The sequence below is a fragment of the Manduca sexta genome, chromosome 9, assembly GCF_014839805.1.
Source record: "Manduca sexta isolate Smith_Timp_Sample1 chromosome 9, JHU_Msex_v1.0, whole genome shotgun sequence".
Classification (NCBI taxonomy): domain Eukaryota; kingdom Metazoa; phylum Arthropoda; class Insecta; order Lepidoptera; family Sphingidae; genus Manduca; species Manduca sexta.
This window is the reverse complement of record NC_051123.1, coordinates 841407-860135: the sequence shown is the minus strand read 5'-3', so window position 1 is coordinate 860135 and position 18729 is coordinate 841407. Positions and strand designations below refer to the sequence as shown.

Sequence of the window (18729 nt, the reverse complement as noted above, 5' to 3'; positions counted from 1 at the left end):
TCTATCAAACGAAATCACTGAAAATGTTTCATATCATCTATAAAAAACATTTGAAAGAACCTTTTGATAAAATATAAAGGATTTTTTGTTTATTTTAACTCTAAGGAACTTTACACAAAAGAATAACAGTGTCGGAATTATGTAGAGACGAAGCGTAGCTTACGCGAAAGGCCTTTTGCATTAACAATGCGAAATTTTATCCAAGCCTGCAGGTACCTAGGCATAAACAAAAGCTAGATAAAGCACTTAAATAGTCTCCCACCTGCTCGGTACTTGGAACATTAACGACTTAGACGAAGCTGCAATTAGATATAAATAGAGAATGGCGTTATGTACCGCAGCTAAAGTTAATAAAAATACGTATTTTTACATAACTAATAGGTAATATGGCTTGAAACTATAAAAGTGTTAATCAGTAAAACCGTAAACTGCTAAATTCGCCATGCTCGGGTGACCTCGGACGCCTTAATGTAGGATAAATCTAGAAACTAGGCCAAATGGAAAGCCTACTTATGCCAAAAACATACATTGTTTTGTCCGCAAACTGCAGAATAGGCACTAGGTAATTGCCAAGAATGTCTTAGTCATATGATATCATAAATGCAATTTTCTAACATCCCGACGGCATGGCATGTCAATGTTTCGTATTTGCAATCGTAACTACATACGAGGCGCAACAAATATCGAATCTAATAGTACATCGGTGTGTATCGCCGGCAGAGGACCGCGGGCGACTGGCCGCCTGTGCAGCGGTCTGGCTGCCGATCAAATGTGTTGCCAACGGCGATTGCAAAACAACCAAATTACCTGCATTTAACAGGAAACCCGGCTTGATTGAAGGTGAATTTTATTTGCCAAAAACATCTAACGAATTATTTTCTTAACATTTTTATTTCCTTCGCGCTGATTTCTTGTATTGGAACGTTTTATTCTTATTTAAAGGCATATAAAAAGCTTAATGCAATGTTGTTCCTAAGGTTAGGGACGCTATTCCAAACAATGTTACTTTGCTTTTTTTTCAATAAACCTGCTGATAAAACCTCGCTGAAATTGCCGGAGTGGCTCGTAAACCGAGTGGGCTGGCAACAATGTTTTTCACTCGATGTTCCACGTTCGAAATTCGAAGTGCTCAACGTGCGTGTCGGAGCGGCAACGTCGCAGGCCGGTATAAATAGGTGGGTGGTTTGTAACTGCCAAGATAATCTTTGCCCTGACGGACCGCTTTTCATTTTTACGTTTTATACGTCTAGATAGATCGGGAATCTGTGCACGTAGGTTTTGTTGTACGCACGTTGTTAAGATCAAAATGGTAGGTGTCGCGTTCTTAGTACATTAACCACAGCAACAATGTAATGGGTATCGATCGTTCGCAAGCTGGGGGAACCTAGTCCTGTGCTTGAGTTCCCGTTTTACGGCCGTGGCGTCGATTGTGTGAAAATACACGTACAAATACAATAGGCACTAGGTAGAAAGTAAATGAATATACTTATAAGTATACAGTAACAATAATCTCTTTAGGCTTGGCCCTGATCATGGCTCAACGATGAAGGCGATAGGATATTGATTTTACTCTGACGAATTAACTGAGCCATATTAAGTAGACTTGTATTTTTGGTTCTTGCAATTCACGGTTGCTGGGTTCACATTACGCTTTTAGACTACATTCTTACATTTTACATTCATTATTTTTTCATAAAGAATCTTATTGGAGCCATATTGGGTTAGTTGCTCATCTGATGTCTGACCATAACAGCATCACCATTGAGAGTATTGAATTATTTGGTCATGTTACATAATGACGCGGCATTTTCCGTATACTCCTAATATGGAAACATATTTCTCCTATCCATATTATTATGAAACATTCATGTCAATAGTTGGTACACTATAGAGAATTATAAATTTTGCATCATAGTTGATATTTTTGTCTGCAGGCAGAACGCTAGTATGAACTTTATGGATATTTTTCTTCTTATATTTGCAAGGTCATATTTTGTTCGCGCAAAGTAATAGTAGTTGAATATTATTTCAAATACATATGTATAAATTAAGCTTCATGGTTGTGCCTGTTAACTTTAGACAAAATGTACCAGATTGTGAGCTGTAAAAATTATCAGTAATTAACAGTACTGAATATTACGAAATTGTTAGTGCTTTCAGCATGGCCATTATTCTTCGATATTTGGCAACTGGAGAAGCATATTTCACTGTCCTTTATTTTCAAAGTGTCAAAGTAATTAATTGGTAAAACTGTACCAGAAGTTTGTAGAACTCTTGTGTAGTTTGGAACAAGAATAAAGCTGTGAAAGAGGACCGGATAGCGTGTATCGGAGCGTTTTAAATGCATAGTAAGTACAATGTATATTAAAAAAAAAGTCTATAGATAATATTAAAAAAAAAACAAATCGATTTTGTCTAACTCTCTCTTCGGAATAGCCGCATTTTTACTGAATAAATATATATATACTTTTAATAATAAAGGTAACAATTTACAACCCTTAATAAGTTTCATATTTTACGTAGAAGTTAATCTAAATCAAAAATTCTTTTGAATTCTAAATATATAAGACCAAGTCACACTGCCTGCTTTTCCCACCCAAATCATAGTCCAAGAATACGCAATGTTATAATAAAAAATACTTTAATACATTAAATAACAATATTGTCGGTACATTAACTTCAACGTTACACTACTTACATAAGGCATTTTCTCTATTATCATATGAATTCAATCAACTACGTGCACAGAGCTTTGTTGTGAGTCTTGTTCAGAATTTACCGAGTGACTGCGTTCTTCAATTTTGACGACGGGCGATAAATGGCTTGTTAACGGATCCGAGGCGTGCACCGTATTGTATCCAAACGAACTGTATTCTTGCCGATACTTGCCAAACCTGGCGTCGATCAATATATTATTTATGTGCTGTTTCGCAATCAGAGTGGAGTATTCGTCTCTGATGTTCCGTAGTTCTGAGGCCACGTATTTTCCATACACATCGAACTCGTCTATGCAGTCTTCGTTCCTAAGTTTTTTCGCTTCCATCATTAGTTTATAAGCGTCGTTGATTTTTTCTTCATTTCTACGTTTCTTTGGTCGCGATTCGGCATTTTCTGTTTGTTGGAACTCATGGCTGTCCTGCTCTTCGTCAAGTTGAGCTTCTAGTTTAAAACTGCTGTCGTCTATCTGAAAATAAAGGTTATTTAAATACTCTGAGGGCAATAAAAGTATGAATAACGAGTGCTTTACGATACAAACAAAACTATATTGTAATAGCGTATACTAAGTGTTAGGTGATAATCGCGGCGCCATCCACATAAAATATCTCTTCTGAAGCCCTACTGTGCATTTTTCGGGATAAAAAATATGTTCCCCTAAAATATGATCTATCCGTTTGCCAAATTGCACTCACAGTCTAGTGGTTTTTGTATTTACTTACTTATACCAGAGAAAGTATGGAATTAGGTACTATCACTACAAAAGTTTGTAGTTGGCACAAGATGTGCCAACTACAAACTTTTGATTGATGATTAAGCGATTTGAAGTTTCTACATAAATTAATTCACGGCAACATTGACTGTATCGATATTTTAGATAAAATTAGTTTTAATGTTCCATACAATATACCCAGGTTTCCCATATTTAGAACTTTTTACATACCACATTGCAATACCAATATTGGTGTAATTTCACCAACTGTGAGAATATGTAATCAGTACAACCTAGAGAATAAGGGCGCAAAAATCTTGATATATTTCACGACAAATTAAATGCTTTTATGAGTAAATTGTCGAAACACTTTCGTAAATAATTAATTTCTTTTTTAAATTTGTATTTGTTTTTTTTTTTAGTATGTTTTTACTTTACAATATTTTCTGTTTTGTACACGCGTCATATAATTGGTAAATGCTGTGTGTACCTGTTATTGGCATACATATCAGCCACAATACCTTATAGCTTTGTTTGTGTATAATTGTATGTATCAATATGTATGCTGTTGGTATACCTTTAAATAAATAAATAAATAAATAAATAAGATGTTTACCGGATGTCGTACTTTCGGCAAGACATAGATTACTATATAAAGCGAACGCGGTCGGCCATCCAGACTACGTTTGCTCGTACGCGACGAGGAATACAACTCAGAATAACAAAGTTGCAGATACAAGAGCGCAACTGTATAGTAACAAAGTGTTTTTCTGTATTATTCTATTGGATGTTTTTGTAAAGCCAGTGTGGTTCTATCCTAACAATTGAAGATATATATTTTTTATATAAACAAGTAATCAGATTTTTTAAGTGAAACGGAACATCATTTTAAAACGCTCAGAATCGTCGCAACACGTCATTCACACATGTTTCTGACGTATTAATGCTACAAATTACAATACTCGTTCTGTCAATATCTAAATACGCCACAATTTAAATTAAATCAGTCTCTGCGTGTGTCGTTATTATGGAGCATATAAAACAGCAATTACGTGCTTATATATGTAATAAACGATTACTACTTTGTCCTTAATATATAAGCTAAAGCGCTACTTACTTGATTCAGAGTTGACTCCTTTCCCGACGCACTCGATTCACATTTCAACAAAAACTGTAATGGCTCGTACGCAAACCACGTAATAGCACATCCAGGTTTATTCGACGACTTTAATTTCTTTCTTTCCCGCGTAAACTGTGACCGTAGCGTGTGTATTTTACTTTCGACCTCTTTTAGCGGCAAATCCAAAATTTTCGAAATTGTGTTCCACGCGTCACGTTTTTTTAATTTATTTTTATAATCGTAGTCTGTGGAGTCCCACAAACAGCCACAGTTTTGATAAAGTTCAATAAGCTGGAGTACTCGATCGTTAGACCACGCCACTGACATTGCGCGAACGTCTACGCGTGCCAACATTTGATGCGCAACTACAGGCATAACATGACGCGCGTCATGTTCCGCATCAGCTGGCAACGTCGCACTGTTATGCAGCGTTGCCAAACGGCGCGATTGTTGCCTAGTGAATCACGTAACGTGGCTTAAAAGAGAAAGCCGCTGCCTCGAGCACGCATCTATCATTTTTCATTATCTTTCTTGTAAACAATATGACTATTTTTGGTTTAATATTTTGTCTAGATAATATCATATATACCTTTCTTTGTCATGTTTATTTAGTAAGTAGGTACATTTATTCTATTATGTATTATGTATAAGCCATGACTAAGTGTAATGTATGGAATTTATTGTATAGTATTAGTTCGTAGAGTAATTTGCCATGGAAGCGTCTCGTCATAGAAGTAATTTTGAGCTATAAACCGTGGCGTGCTGGATTCGATTCCTGAGATGAGCAAATATTTGAGTGACTTTTTCAATTCGGAAAATAGTACTTGGTTGTTTTCTTTTGAAATTTCGTGATATTCCTTGTATGTCGCTTGGCTAGACTAAAATTTTATTTAGAAACTTAGATATTTCTAAACCACGTATAGCATGAATGTATTCAATAAAATAGCAAGGCTGTCATTTAAATTGATTTTCTGTCGCAAAATTCCGAGACTAGCCGAGCCGGTTCGTCTATTCTGTAGACAAAACTCATGATTGTTTTTTATTTATCAAAAATTCTAAATAATATTTGGCAATTAATTCTAACTAAATATTATTGTTATAACAAAGTTTCAGGCGCTGCCCTCTTCATAAATGGTGAGTAAATTACTACTAATTTTAAACAAGGATAGCCATACTCTACATTTTCATTACTCCAACACAAATATTCTAAGCCGTGCATCCATAGGTACTGTATGCAAATATTTGTGTCTTTGTATTTGCCCGTATTATTATACAAGAGGAACTGAAATGTGTTTCTCCTTTCAACACCAATTTTGAGAAATCATTACAATATGTTTAAGATTTTTTTATAAGACATTGAACTGTGACTTAAACAGACCGAGTAAGAACAGTTTCAAACAAAATAATACTTTCTAGATAGGTAAATTTATGTATCGTTCCTTTTTCTATGTTATCGTCACAAAATGTCCAACACAGATGTAATCCACGGGTATGAAATTAATTGGACGAGAGCCACGTGGGCGGTTATCTGGCAGAATAATGGCGTACGCACACAGTGACGCAACGAAACGTGGCCATCGATTTGTTTACTCAGTATTTGTATTTCTAAGTACGCGGAAGTTGACAATGAAGGTCGTAATGCTCTACTTTTTAATGCGCAGTTTTGTAGAGATGCTCTACTTTGTAAGATTTTAAGGATTTACAAATAAAGGTACTTACTTATTTTTTTTTTATAAATTTGAATTGAGATCAGACTTCAGTGTCAATGCATAGGTATTGCTGTGAGGAAAAGGGACGTTTTTAAATAATTAAGTATTCGTGTTTTTTACTGATTGCGAATACATATTTAATTAAATAACGTTAGAGAAGTACGACTTTCTTCCTTAAGACAGCAGTATTTATGACAGTGGCTTTGCATTTTCCAAAATGCGAAGCCACTGTCGGAGTAATTATCTACCAGCATAATTTAACTAAGTATCAAAATGTCACTTGGAATGGCGTAAAACTTAATACTAAATATCTACTTACCTAGAATACGTAAGTATGTTTTGTTTCTCGGCTCAGAGGTTGGCCACATAGATTTAAGCTTTTCAAACTAACTTCATACTTAGCTACCGAAAGTAATTCTTAACAGGTAGGTAAGTGTAGAGACGACATGAGTTTAAAAGTTTATTCTACGAAACTTTTTTCATCCAACTTTACATTAACTTGTTATTATTAAAGTATTATATTTTAATAATCATAACATGAGCATGAACTTGAAATACCTCCCAACATGCTTCTGGAGCATAATACGTTCCAAATATAACTATTTGGTACAGTGAAAGGGGCATCGAGTTAAAAGTTGCAAATACGAAGTTCGGGGAAGGCACTGTGAAACGGCTCGCAGCCACCAGCGCGTCCGGCGAGCGGCGACCGGCGTGTTTCGATCGATGCGCGACGTTGCCGCTCTGTACGCGGACACTCGACCGCGCGCGGAGCCCGCAGCCCACCAAGCTACACTTCAAAATAAAATACATCTTTCTGTTTACTCGGCTGTGTACAACTTTGAACACGTTAGAAATACTTCTATACCTACTTATTGCAATAAGCACTGTTTACCTAAATATAAAATAACACTGTATTAATAAACACTGTTTCATACGTAAATAGGTAACTTAAAATAGAAATTATCTAAGTACTAGACATAAAAAAGGTTTTCTTTTTATTATCACACTAATTATGTGTTTACCTTTAATAGTAAATCTTTTGTAGATAATGATCTAGTGTAAACTATAGGTATCACCGTTTTATCTATTCTCCCACCCAGTATCGTGTACTTAATTATTGTTTGCAGGTTTAGTATCTACATTGTATGTAATATAATTACTAAGGTAAGGAGATTTTACATTTGATCACGAGCCCAGTATGCTGCCATAGATAATTCAAATTTCTGGTGGTGTTGCTATTATTTATGAGTAGGCGTATGGTTTATTAAAAAAAATGTAAGTATTATGTATCATTTATTAGAAGCGAAGTAGGGAGTGGAACGGACTGCTGCGATAAATGTCTGCAGGTAGAGTTGTCCATAAGAATTTTGTGGATATATGGAGTGTGCCAATCCGCACTAAGGTAGCTTAGTAGAACTAAGGCATAATGCTTCTCAGTAGGTCGGTGTCCAACAGTGGGACAATAGGTACTTACTTATATCTAAACAGGGTAAGTATATTTTGACTCTTTTTTCTGTGTCAGTATAAGAAAGCAATTCAAATTTACTTTAATAAAACACACAGTGAATAAAGAGTATGCTGATAATAAATAAGATTTCCATGGCCGGCTCACCGTATCTAAAATAATGTATTACTGTGTAAGTTCCTCAAGGAGAGAAAAGATTTGTTTTTGTTTTTTTTTTGGCATCCTGACTCCCACAGAACTAATACTAGTTACAAGAATTATGATGTTTAAGAGCCGGTACTTTTAATTCTCGCCTCTCTAATTAACCTTTTGTACCTACTTCTTGTTCCACTGAATCTTTCGATGTTAGAATATCAGTAAATCACAAAGGCTATGAAAGCAGTCCTTGGGTTAATAAATCTGCATAAATTTCGGATGGTGGAGTAGGCCGCCTACAATATTTATAGCTTGGCACGGCGGCCATTGCGGATTATTTTTGTTTGCAAATCAATTTAGTAAGGGAGTAGTGACACCTGACTAAACCTCCCCTCAATAATAGAGGGCGCTAAATTCAATGTTTTAGTTGACGTGTTAGGCTGCTAATATACTCTGTGTATACAGTGAGGTAGGGAATAGGTATGTCCTCAGGGCTTTGCTATAAGCAATTTATCGCCCCGAAGTGATTATATTTGTATATTGGATATTGCTCAGAGGTTTTAACGAAGTTAGTTTCTTAGGAGTCTAAAAGCGACATTATCATAAGAATTTTAATATTCGAAAGCTTTTTAAAGTGAGATGACTGCGTCATGGGTTTTTTAAGTGTGGGCTACTTAGATCACTTTTAATCCGCAAAAACTCAGTGGATCTTAACTTCAGTAAAAGACAACCATGCAGGTGAAATCGCAAGCCAAATATTAATTATGGTTATTAGGAAAGATGTCGGATTTTTCGTTATTTAATGCAGCACACTGGATATTCCTATCTATGTTATAGTACGCCCTCTCACACAAACTTCAACTTCGGAACAACACAGTTCTAGAAAATAGAAAATAAAAACAAGCGCGTAAATTGTTGTTTGTAACTTTTTATTGCTCTCAAAGAAAAAGCAGAATAAAGTTTCTGATGTTACAACTTCGTAATTGCGGAAACTAAAAACCTTAATAGATACATAGATTTGGATGAATTCTGTCACATATGTACCTATACGTCCTAGACTAACGTATAGGCTGCTTTTTATTTCAGAAGACTGCATATTCTGGAAATGGCTTTCACGAGTGAAGCTCATGTACTAGTTGCAGACGTTCTACTAATTCATAATAGTTGCCAAAAATTGTATCATTATGTTGATCTGTCCACATTAAATACCGCAAAAGCCACACAGTTTTCCAATACACGTTGTTGATTGCGAGATCTCGAGCCCTCACATCCCAGGGAGATCGTCTGACCTCCTTAATTTCGCTATTTGCCTCCGGCGTGCCCCGAACCCTCGCGAAAGCGGCCGGAGAAACCCGAACAGTTGCTGTGATATAGATGCAGATATAAGTATATACGATCCGGGCGGTTATATGGTTCGATGTATTTGTATACGTCCGAACGGTGGACAAACTGAATTGTATTGTAGGAAGCGCTCGCTTCTATACGGGCCACGGGTATGTAGAGAGCTACCACGTCAACAAGGCTATTCAGGATGAACTTTGTAAATACAAAATAACCACCAAACTCAGCTAAAATAAATTATTCGAAAATAAATTGGAGTCCGTTGGAGTTTGCCTCTCAATCGTCTAAACTGTTGATTGAATTGAAAAGTACTTACGGAAATTTAAATCGATGAGATACTAGTCATAGCGTCGTTATTAAGTTAAGGTGATCGACATAACATTATTTTTAAAGCTGTTACTGGAATTTCATGTTTATGACATAAAAAGTAATAAGTAAGTACATAATAATACTTTATAATACCAAAAGGTCATGAAAATTTACACAAAAGAGAAATTTCTCGCATTAAGTCATATTGCGCCTTGAATTTAGCCTAAAATCCAGTCAAAAGTTTTTAGGACATGGCGGTGGATATGTCTGAGTATAAGACATGTAATAGTCGCTAGATCTAGCTATCTTTCTAACCTTCTCATTAGGGACCGCCTTAAAAGCCCGACGCGTGGGTGTCAGCTAAGTGTATTAGGCCTACCCTTGCGTTAGAACTATGTGGCACACGGCAGAGTTTTAGGCACTTGCAGCTTCTAATATAGAAAATATTTGTTAGTTTTCGATAATGATTTAATAAATGTAATTTAAAACATGTTGAACTGAGTTCTAGGTCTGTTTTGTGCTAGAATATGTCTGGGTAGGTACTTACCACATTACTGGGGGCTAGCATCACATGAAGGACATACTAGCCGGTATTAGTAATGAGCATTGATATATACAACTAATGTCTCAGGGTGCCGCCATTTACTGCTATGTAGTTTTGTAATTCGAAATACTGGACGGTATTGCTTTTATATATAGGTAGTCGTACTGTTTACTATAAACTGAGAAATTTGTTCGTCTCGTCATTTAGTTGCATGAAACATGCAATAAAAATTGTAGAGTAACCTAATATATCTGCGCAATCCATAACTCATGGGTAATCATGTCCATAACTATGAAATAAGAATGTATTTAATGACTGTTATTGGATTGCTGCAATTATTGCATACTGTGCATGTCACATTATAAATTACTAGCTTTTGCCCGCGGCTCCGCCCGCGTTATAAAGTTTTTCGGGCTAAAGTTTTCCGTTATAAAAGTCACGCTATATATTTTCCCGGGAGCCTATGTTCTTCCCAGGGTCTCAAACTGTCTCCATACCAAATTTTATCCTAATACGTTGAGTAGTTTTTGAGTTTAACACGTTCGGGCAGACCGATGCAGCGGGGGGCTTTGTTTTATAATATATTTTTGTAGAACTTTTTAAGAGGAACAATCCCGTCATAAATTATTGTTGCATAACTTTAACCGTTTACGCAGCGCACGCAACAGAAGCTCTCAAAACTAATAAATTGTCCCCGTTTTTGCATCATGTTTCATTACTGCTCCGCTCCTATTGGTCATAGCGTGACGATATATAACCTATAGCACTCCAGGAACAAAGGGCTATCCAACACAAAAATATTTTTTCAGTTCGAACCAGTAGTTCCTGAGATTAGCGATTACTGCTCCGCTCCTATTGGGTATAGCGTGATGATATATAGCCTGTAGCACTCCACGAACAAAGAGCTATCCAACGCAAAAAGATTTTTTCAGTTCGGACCGGTAGTTCCTGAGATTAACCATTACTGCTCCGCTCCTATTGGGCATAGCGTAATGATATATAGCCTATAGCACTCCACGAACAAAGAGCTATCCAACGCAAAAAGAATTTTTCAGTTCGGACCGGTAGTTCCTGAGATTAGCCATTACTGCTCCGCTTCTATTGGGTATAGCGTGATGATATATAGCCTATAGCACTCCACGAACAAAGGGCTATCCAACGCAAAAAGAATTTTTCAGTTTGGGCCGGTAGTTCCTGAGATTAGCGCGTTCAAACAAACAAACAAACTCTTCAGCTTTATATAATAGTATAGATTAAATTTTATATGTAACTATTGTGATATAGATTATACAATAAATTAATTTAATTCGTAGTGTCTACCACCATATAAATATTTATTGTTTTTTTTCTTATGCTGCCAACATGCTAGTAATTAGCAACGATTTACAGTTCCGACTACGTTTTAATTAAACCATAAATATGTATTACATGTACGAAAAAATTACTTCTTTTTAAGTTCGATTGATAACACTGGCTAATAAAATTGTTTATTTTTTAAATAAAAATAGCTAAAGCCTTAAAAGTATTTTAAAGGTAAGTATAACTTTATGTTTATGTTTTGGAAATTGATGAAGATAAATATTTTCATTGACGAAGAAACAACTTTACATTACTTAAGTATAATAGAATGCTTTGAATTGGCAAAAATATAACAACTGAGATGCTATAGAATTGATATTTACTTATTTAGAATAATTGTAAATGTGGGTTAACAACTAGATGTTAGTCCACCGTTGTCGACTACGACCTAAACCGTCTCAGAAATAGAGAAGACCCGTGCCTAATAGCGCAACAGTACACAATACAGAGCTGGTGATACTATGATAATCAATCAGGTATAAAAGTAATATAAAGCATTCAACGTCAAAAATACTAAAAGTTTTAAGAAAAGTGATTTAAGTATGGCTTTCAATACAAAACGTAGATCGCGTCAATTTCCTTATTCGAGGCTGCGCATAGCTAATATTTTGTTATTAAAGGGTATTCAAACCCCCGTAATTTCATAAAAAGTATCGTTGCCTCGACGTAAAATTGTAATTGACATGCTAGGCTGTCATTCATTGCGCAGCTGACAGCGGGCGCCTTCTACAATTATAACAGTTGGCTATTTTGTTTCCTTTTAAAATCGATCGTTTATGAAAACTTCGTCGAAATTTCTAGAGGTTAGTAATAGTGTGCAGGTACTGTTGTTTTTAGCGAAGGATATTGTAGCCATTGTACTGTACTCTAGGAAACTTTCACATAATGTGATTGATTGACGAGCTCAACTAGTACATAATAATATAAATAAGTAATGTCAAGAAGATTTTTTTAGCAAATTTCAATTCATTTTTGGAATTGGAATTGATCTTAGTAGTGTAACTTAATGTTAAAATATTCCAAATAAACTGTGTAAAAAAATAATTTAAGCCATTCTGTGTAATATTTGAGCATTTATCTTTTTATTTACTCATACTAAATAAAATAAAGAGATACACAAATAATGCTATATTTTTATAATTAGTGTTACATTTCTAAATTATATTTTACAAACACATTAGAACCTACACATATAAGTTTTTCTTAGTTCTAAGCCAATATAAATTAATTATATATTTAAATCAATAGACATCACATCTGTAACAAAAATATTATGATTTTTTTTATATCAGATTGGGTACCTATTTTTATAATATAGAACGGCATATTTTGAGCCGTATTCGTTACACATTTGATGGAATAAATTATTTTAAAATACTTTTAACAATTCCTTAGTTATCGTAGAAATCGTCATAGCTTTAGGCTGCAACCAATATTCGACAAAAAAACTTAAGAACTACAGATTGCAATCTTACAACTACCGCACACGACTTCGTAAAAAGGTCCATTGTTTGTGTCATTGGTTATTGGCGACGGTGTTGGTCAGCCTGTCGCGTGGCGGGTTGGCAGGCCTGCGCAGGTAGGTTGAGGGATGGTCGTGCGGCGGTCGCTGCAGGCGGCCCGGCGGCGGCGGCGGCGGGGGCCTGGTCGTCTCCACCCGGATCACCGTCGGCTGCACCACGAGGTCCTGGCGGGGTGGCATCGCTGGGAACATGGGGACGATGCCATTGAGAACTCTGTCTTTGGAGACAAGTACACAGAATATTTTCGTACGCTGTAATGTGAATAAACTCACGTGAATGATTATTTAATAAATGATTGTCGAGATAAATGTAGAAAAGTGTTTGCCTAAACTAAAATTTGGTCTTAATAGAATATGACTACTAAACCCACCCACTCACGAGTTTTAATAGAACAAGTAACAACCCATAGTTTTTTAGCGGCCAGGTAAACGTCTTTACTAAATAAGTCATTTATTTGTGAGAAGCTAGTTTTGGAAAGTACTAGAAATTTTGGAATATTAAGTTTTTTGTCCCATTACTCTTTTGCACTCAAGTGCGGATCCTGACGAGGTATTAGCAATTACTTCTATAGTTTAATTCGATTTTATTTTACTCAGTCTGTGGGATAAAGTAGAGTTGTAGAAAATACAGCTTATAGAATGTAACTTTTGAACCCATCTAAGAATAAAACTTACGCTTGGAGCATACGTATTTTATGACAAAACAGAAATAACATCGAGTTGCGAAATACATCGCTGCTCTCTTGGGAAATGCATCGATGGCGAGCGGTGTGCACACTACCACTGCGACATCGCTACTAACAAATCCGCTGAATGGTGAAGCGACTGCGCCTTACTCCCAACGCAAATTCCTTTTTTGAATATTTAATTTTAGAACCCTAACTACATTTGATAACTAGTTATTTTATTATAATAAATTGTTACACGTTGCATATGAGTAATATAAATGCACTTTTACTCCAATGCAATTATTTATGGACTGTTGATTAGGAATTTTGGTTCGATAACCAGTTCGAATAATACCTACATAAAGTAACTTTTTATAGTGTAATTTACTTGAGATTGGAGTTTACAACTTCATAAAAAAATAAGTATTGTCGGTTATATCACAGTTTTATGTTCCAAATTGTCGTCTCATAAAAAGCTTTTTGTCATATCCAGCTCATAAAATCGTAACATTGAACAACGGATACAGTACTTATATTCAAGTTTCGACTAAATTATGTTAAAAACAATTGATACGTTAATGCAAAACGCAAAATTCTAACAGCCGATTGCAGACCTATCTAATCTCTGACGTAACGTGTAGACTTAGAGTTATCTTTGCATCTAGAAAAAACAGCTCTGTGGGGGACGAACCACACGGAAATACTGTGTCGTAAATACCAAATTTGGATTATTAATGAAATAGTGAAGGGGGAAAAGCATGCAGCCTGTTGCACTCTAGTGACTTTCTTATATCAAATATTTTAAAAGAAATTACTAAACTATTCACATCATTATTTTGATGATAAATTATTGTTTATAAATCCCTAAAATAAGTACATTGTGATCATAACCCACAACAATCTTCTTGAAACAAACATTAGCAGTTTACACAAACATTTGCTTCGCTTCGATCAAACTCAGCCATTCGTTTCGCAGCAGGCCTTCGACCGAGGCTGTCATCACGCTGTCAGGCTGCCAATCAGGCCGAAATCATTCTCAGGTAACATGACCTGACCTGGGATACTTAATAAGCATCAGACAACCATTGTGAGAGTAGTCGACAATACCGCAGCGTTCCGAACACTTTAATAAGCAATATTAAATTGATAAGAATAAGAGGAAAAATGTATAAATTCTTAATAAAAATATGGTATATTTCTGTTGAGGTTAGGTGAGGTAAACATGATATTACAATACAAAACGTTTCTAACAAATGAAAATATTTGATGACGTTTATGGCTGCATGAGATAACATTCCTTTGCATTTTCTGCACGGGAAAATTTAATTTAAAAATGTATCTCAATAGTTTACAAACTTATTTGAATTTCGAACGCATTATTATGTAAAGTCTTGTCATTTGGCAGCTACAGCCTACAGCTGATGGATGTATATGGCAGCTGTCGTAAATAGCCGAACCAGATGAGCCTCGGCTGATAATAAGCGTCAAGATTTTCCATAAAAGTAGCAATGGAATCCCAAACTTTAAGCTACAACCACTACATAACTCTCTATGATATTGTACTTCGCTCGTCTTCTATTTTATTAGATGCTTAGTAATATTATGCTTAGGTATTTATTGCCATTTATGGTTTTCCGGTTTACAATATTTTCTAACTACTTAAAATGCATCTCTCAAGTTGACTATGACTACGTACTATTAAGTGTTGTATGTATAATCAAGTTTGACAAGTATATCGTAAAACAATAACAAAAGTGTCTTACCTCAAATTCAGCTCAGATTCCACGTAACCATATAACCCAACGAAAGCAAACTGTTTTAGCGCAGTCGGATTGTTATTATGAAAACATTGTTCGCTTACTCTTAAAGCATATCACACCTTATCAGTTTATCATAACGATTGCGATATCTAATCCTGTAGTGTTTATGTCGAGTGTTGGTTGATACAGCGGCGTTGCTTGCACGAAGGAAAGTTGCTTTTTCGTTTTTAATGAATTTATTGCACAGATAGTAAATGCATTGTTTCTTATCCGCAAAAAACGCACGGAAAGACATTGCCTTTTTTATATCAATATAAACAACCAAATCTGTTAATGCAGTAAACAACGTATATAACTATAAGGTGACAAAGATTCGTCGCCAATCAATGAATATGACCTTAAAATGATATTACACATCAATTGCAATATAGTCTATCTATTTACTTGACAGACAATTCGCTAAACCGATGGGCAGGTTCCAACTGCTTGCCGATGGACTGTACACTACTATAAAACTTATTTTAACAAATTCAGTCACTATTAGATGTATCCCAACCACGTCAAATATATGTATCAGTCGTAAAAGATGAAATTTTCCTCAAGGGAACCCGACACAACGTATAGTTACTAATATGCATGAATGCTGTATGCCAATCGTTTTAATAATTACATTTAACAATCAGTAAAAAGCAGCCGGCAACGATCCGGTTATATGGACCTTCGCGACTCGTAAGTACATTCGTTTAAGTATCAGCTATTTTAGTAGAATAATGGGCAATAGTTAATTGAAAGTCGTCCATCATCAACTTAGCTAATGTATTGGATTTGAACCTATATATTTTAACTTATGGCAAGGTCCTCGTAAAGTAGGTAATTTTTAGTAAAAGTGACATTGAGATTAAACACTGATTAAAATCAGCACCGTTCCGTTGTATGCCTTTAATTAACTGTAGCATAAATTGAAATAAGTTGATTATAATACTCTCACAAAAGGAAAAAATACTTGCATTTTTTTATTAAATCATTTACACTTTGAGACACTACAATGGTTGACAAATTATAATGAATGTAGCTTGTTAGGCAATGACTATTGCGAAATTGGTAAAAACCTCATCGAAAATGATACCTCAACATGCAAACACTATAGTTGTTATGCCTATATATTACATAGCTACGTAGGATTATCTATGTTTACATGTAAGTTATTCGGTTTTGCGAGGTAGCTTTGTGTAAAAAATATTATCTAAAAGAGATATAGGCGTAGTACCTACTGTTGACATCTGAAGCTAATGGACGAAGGAACATTATTCTGACAGCCATGGATATTCAAAGTAAGCGTTAAGCTTAAGTCTTTGTAAAAATCTAAAATGTCATCAAGGGAATTGCTTTCGCTCTCCATCATATCAATATTAAGTTCAAGAGCGATGGTGCGAGCTGACATTGAAGGACATTTCCCCAAATCGCCTACCACAGTGCTCCTCTCCAAAAAAGTTACCATATTAAAACGATAGACAAACAAGGAATATAAACTGCTTCCCGGTGGACACCCACGTCTTTTATCGTACAGTAAGTATAATAATAGAGCAATATTGATTTATAGGCTGTAAAATTACAATTCCTTAACGCTAGAACATTCTACCAGTCGGGAAGACATTTTCGTTCTTAAAGTTATCGGAAGCAGGGTTTTCATTACTGTACGTAGAAACTCTTTATTTTCTTTTTAGTATAGGACATAGTATTGATGATGCTAGTATCTACGTAGCCAGTTTGACGTATTAGGGATGTGCACAACAAATCGAGTACCAAAAATCAATCTGTAGTGTTTCTGCTGTTTAACATGGTCAATGAAATTGCCCCAGGCCCGACATTTTAGTCATTATAGGTCGGCAAGGCTGCCGCGATTCTTTTCAAATTGTGAAGTAGGAGATGATTTACGACCAAAGATCGAGAAGAACGAAGAAGCTTGAATTATTAAATGTTATACTCGCATCATTCAAACGTCAAGGTTTCTAATATGTAAGTGAGTTTACAAAATAGTATATTTACAATTTTAAAGTGTTATCTCAACATTTCATTTGGGGACTTATTTCTATTTATTTTTTTATAATACTGTATCATACATCTTTTACTCATAGCTACGGTCATTCAAAAGTAAAGTCGAGGATAAGTAAATTTACGTAAAATTTAAAGACGAGCGGAAATACACCTATCCAAACAACCTACCCTGCCGGCGGCCGGGCGACTACTGGCAAAATAGCGACCGGCGATATCGGTCCGCTGCTTGCGCTCCAATAAATATTGGACTTCAGGACTGATTTATTATTTTACTGCATTTGCTTTTTTAATTTCACTTTTTGGCAAAGGTTCCCGCTATAGGAATTTAGTCTTCATTTCTCGCATATAAAAGATTAATTTGAGATGTTGGCACGCGCTTTATGCATGACTGTTGATTGAATTATTGTGGAGTTTGTATTGTGTTATTTACGCGTACTTATACAATACGCTTGTGTTTTATTAGAAATTTGTTTAACATTGAGTTCCTTTTTAAACGTTCCAGGTCATATTGAATTTTTTACTGTGGACATGCTTTTCATTTTGTGTTCAAATAAAAAAGGAAATAGGTAAGTAAGGTACCTACATTCTCTTATCACACATAAATACCTACCTATATTTCTAACGGTAAAACAGAAACGCATTTAATGCACCCACGATTCGACAACCTTTCTGACTTAATACTAATACCAAACAACTATCGCGTGTTTCATCAAAAACCTCATGGGATGCTTGGCCTGGGAATCGAACTCTGAACCCTACAAATGTATGGTAATGACCCAACTACCTACCTACCATAAGTTCTTGTTTTATCTCCCATACATTTGTAGCTCTTGGTAGCAAAAACATGGCGTCATGTCATAGTATCATAAAAGTAACAATAACATAACATAAAATACTTACCTATATATGTAGGTATTTTGTACCTACTGTAGAAGATTTATTCGTATTTAGATATATTATGACAAATAGTGTGTAGTGATCGATAACCAGAAGATTAGAAATATAGACAAGAGTGTATAAATACGTTTTTTTCCTATTTGAGACGGATATTAAACTATGTCGTTTCGTTTACACTAGTGAATTATGACATCAGCATGGCGGCAGCAGCAGCGATCGCTTGATGGAAACTCGATTACCCATAAAAAGTTGCAACACGATCTAAACTTTAAATTAAGAACAAAGTTTTGTGTCACATAGTTACTCTCTCAGGTTATTACTCTGTGGTCGGCATCTGTCCATTTTTTTTGTGTAAGCTTCCCTGCATTTAACATCGGAGGAAACCTTTAAATGGGATACTGGAATCCACGGCTTATCG

At 35.4% G+C, this 18729-nt stretch overlaps 1 protein-coding gene and 1 long non-coding RNA gene across 2 annotated transcripts; both read right to left on the bottom strand.

Moving 5' to 3' along the window:
- Positions 1-2624: 2624 nt before the first annotated feature.
- LOC115455727 lies at positions 2625-5004 on the bottom strand. Its single transcript, XM_030184397.2, has 2 exons — positions 4545-5004; positions 2625-3184 (listed from the first exon to the last, which is right to left on the bottom strand). The coding sequence occupies exons 1-2, from the start codon at positions 4920-4922 to the stop codon at positions 2729-2731; spliced, it is 834 nt and encodes a 277-aa protein (XP_030040257.1). The 5' UTR covers positions 4923-5004; the 3' UTR covers positions 2625-2728.
- Positions 5005-12462: 7458 nt separating this feature from the next.
- On the bottom strand, positions 12463-15505 carry LOC115455724. Its single transcript, XR_003939818.2, has 2 exons — positions 15363-15505; positions 12463-13113 (listed from the first exon to the last, which is right to left on the bottom strand). It is a non-coding gene; the product is annotated as an uncharacterized LOC115455724 (long non-coding RNA).
- Between the last annotated feature and the right edge of the window lie 3224 nt (positions 15506-18729).

Coding starts and splice junctions, on each gene's coding strand:
- LOC115455727 (XM_030184397.2), bottom strand. CDS start 4,922: ATGCCTGTAGTTGCGCATCAAATGTTGGCACGCGTAGACGTTCGCGCA. Junction 3,185..4,544: donor AGGAGTCAACTCTGAATCAA/GTAAGTAGCGCT, acceptor CTTTATTTTCAG/ATAGACGACAGCAGTTTTAA.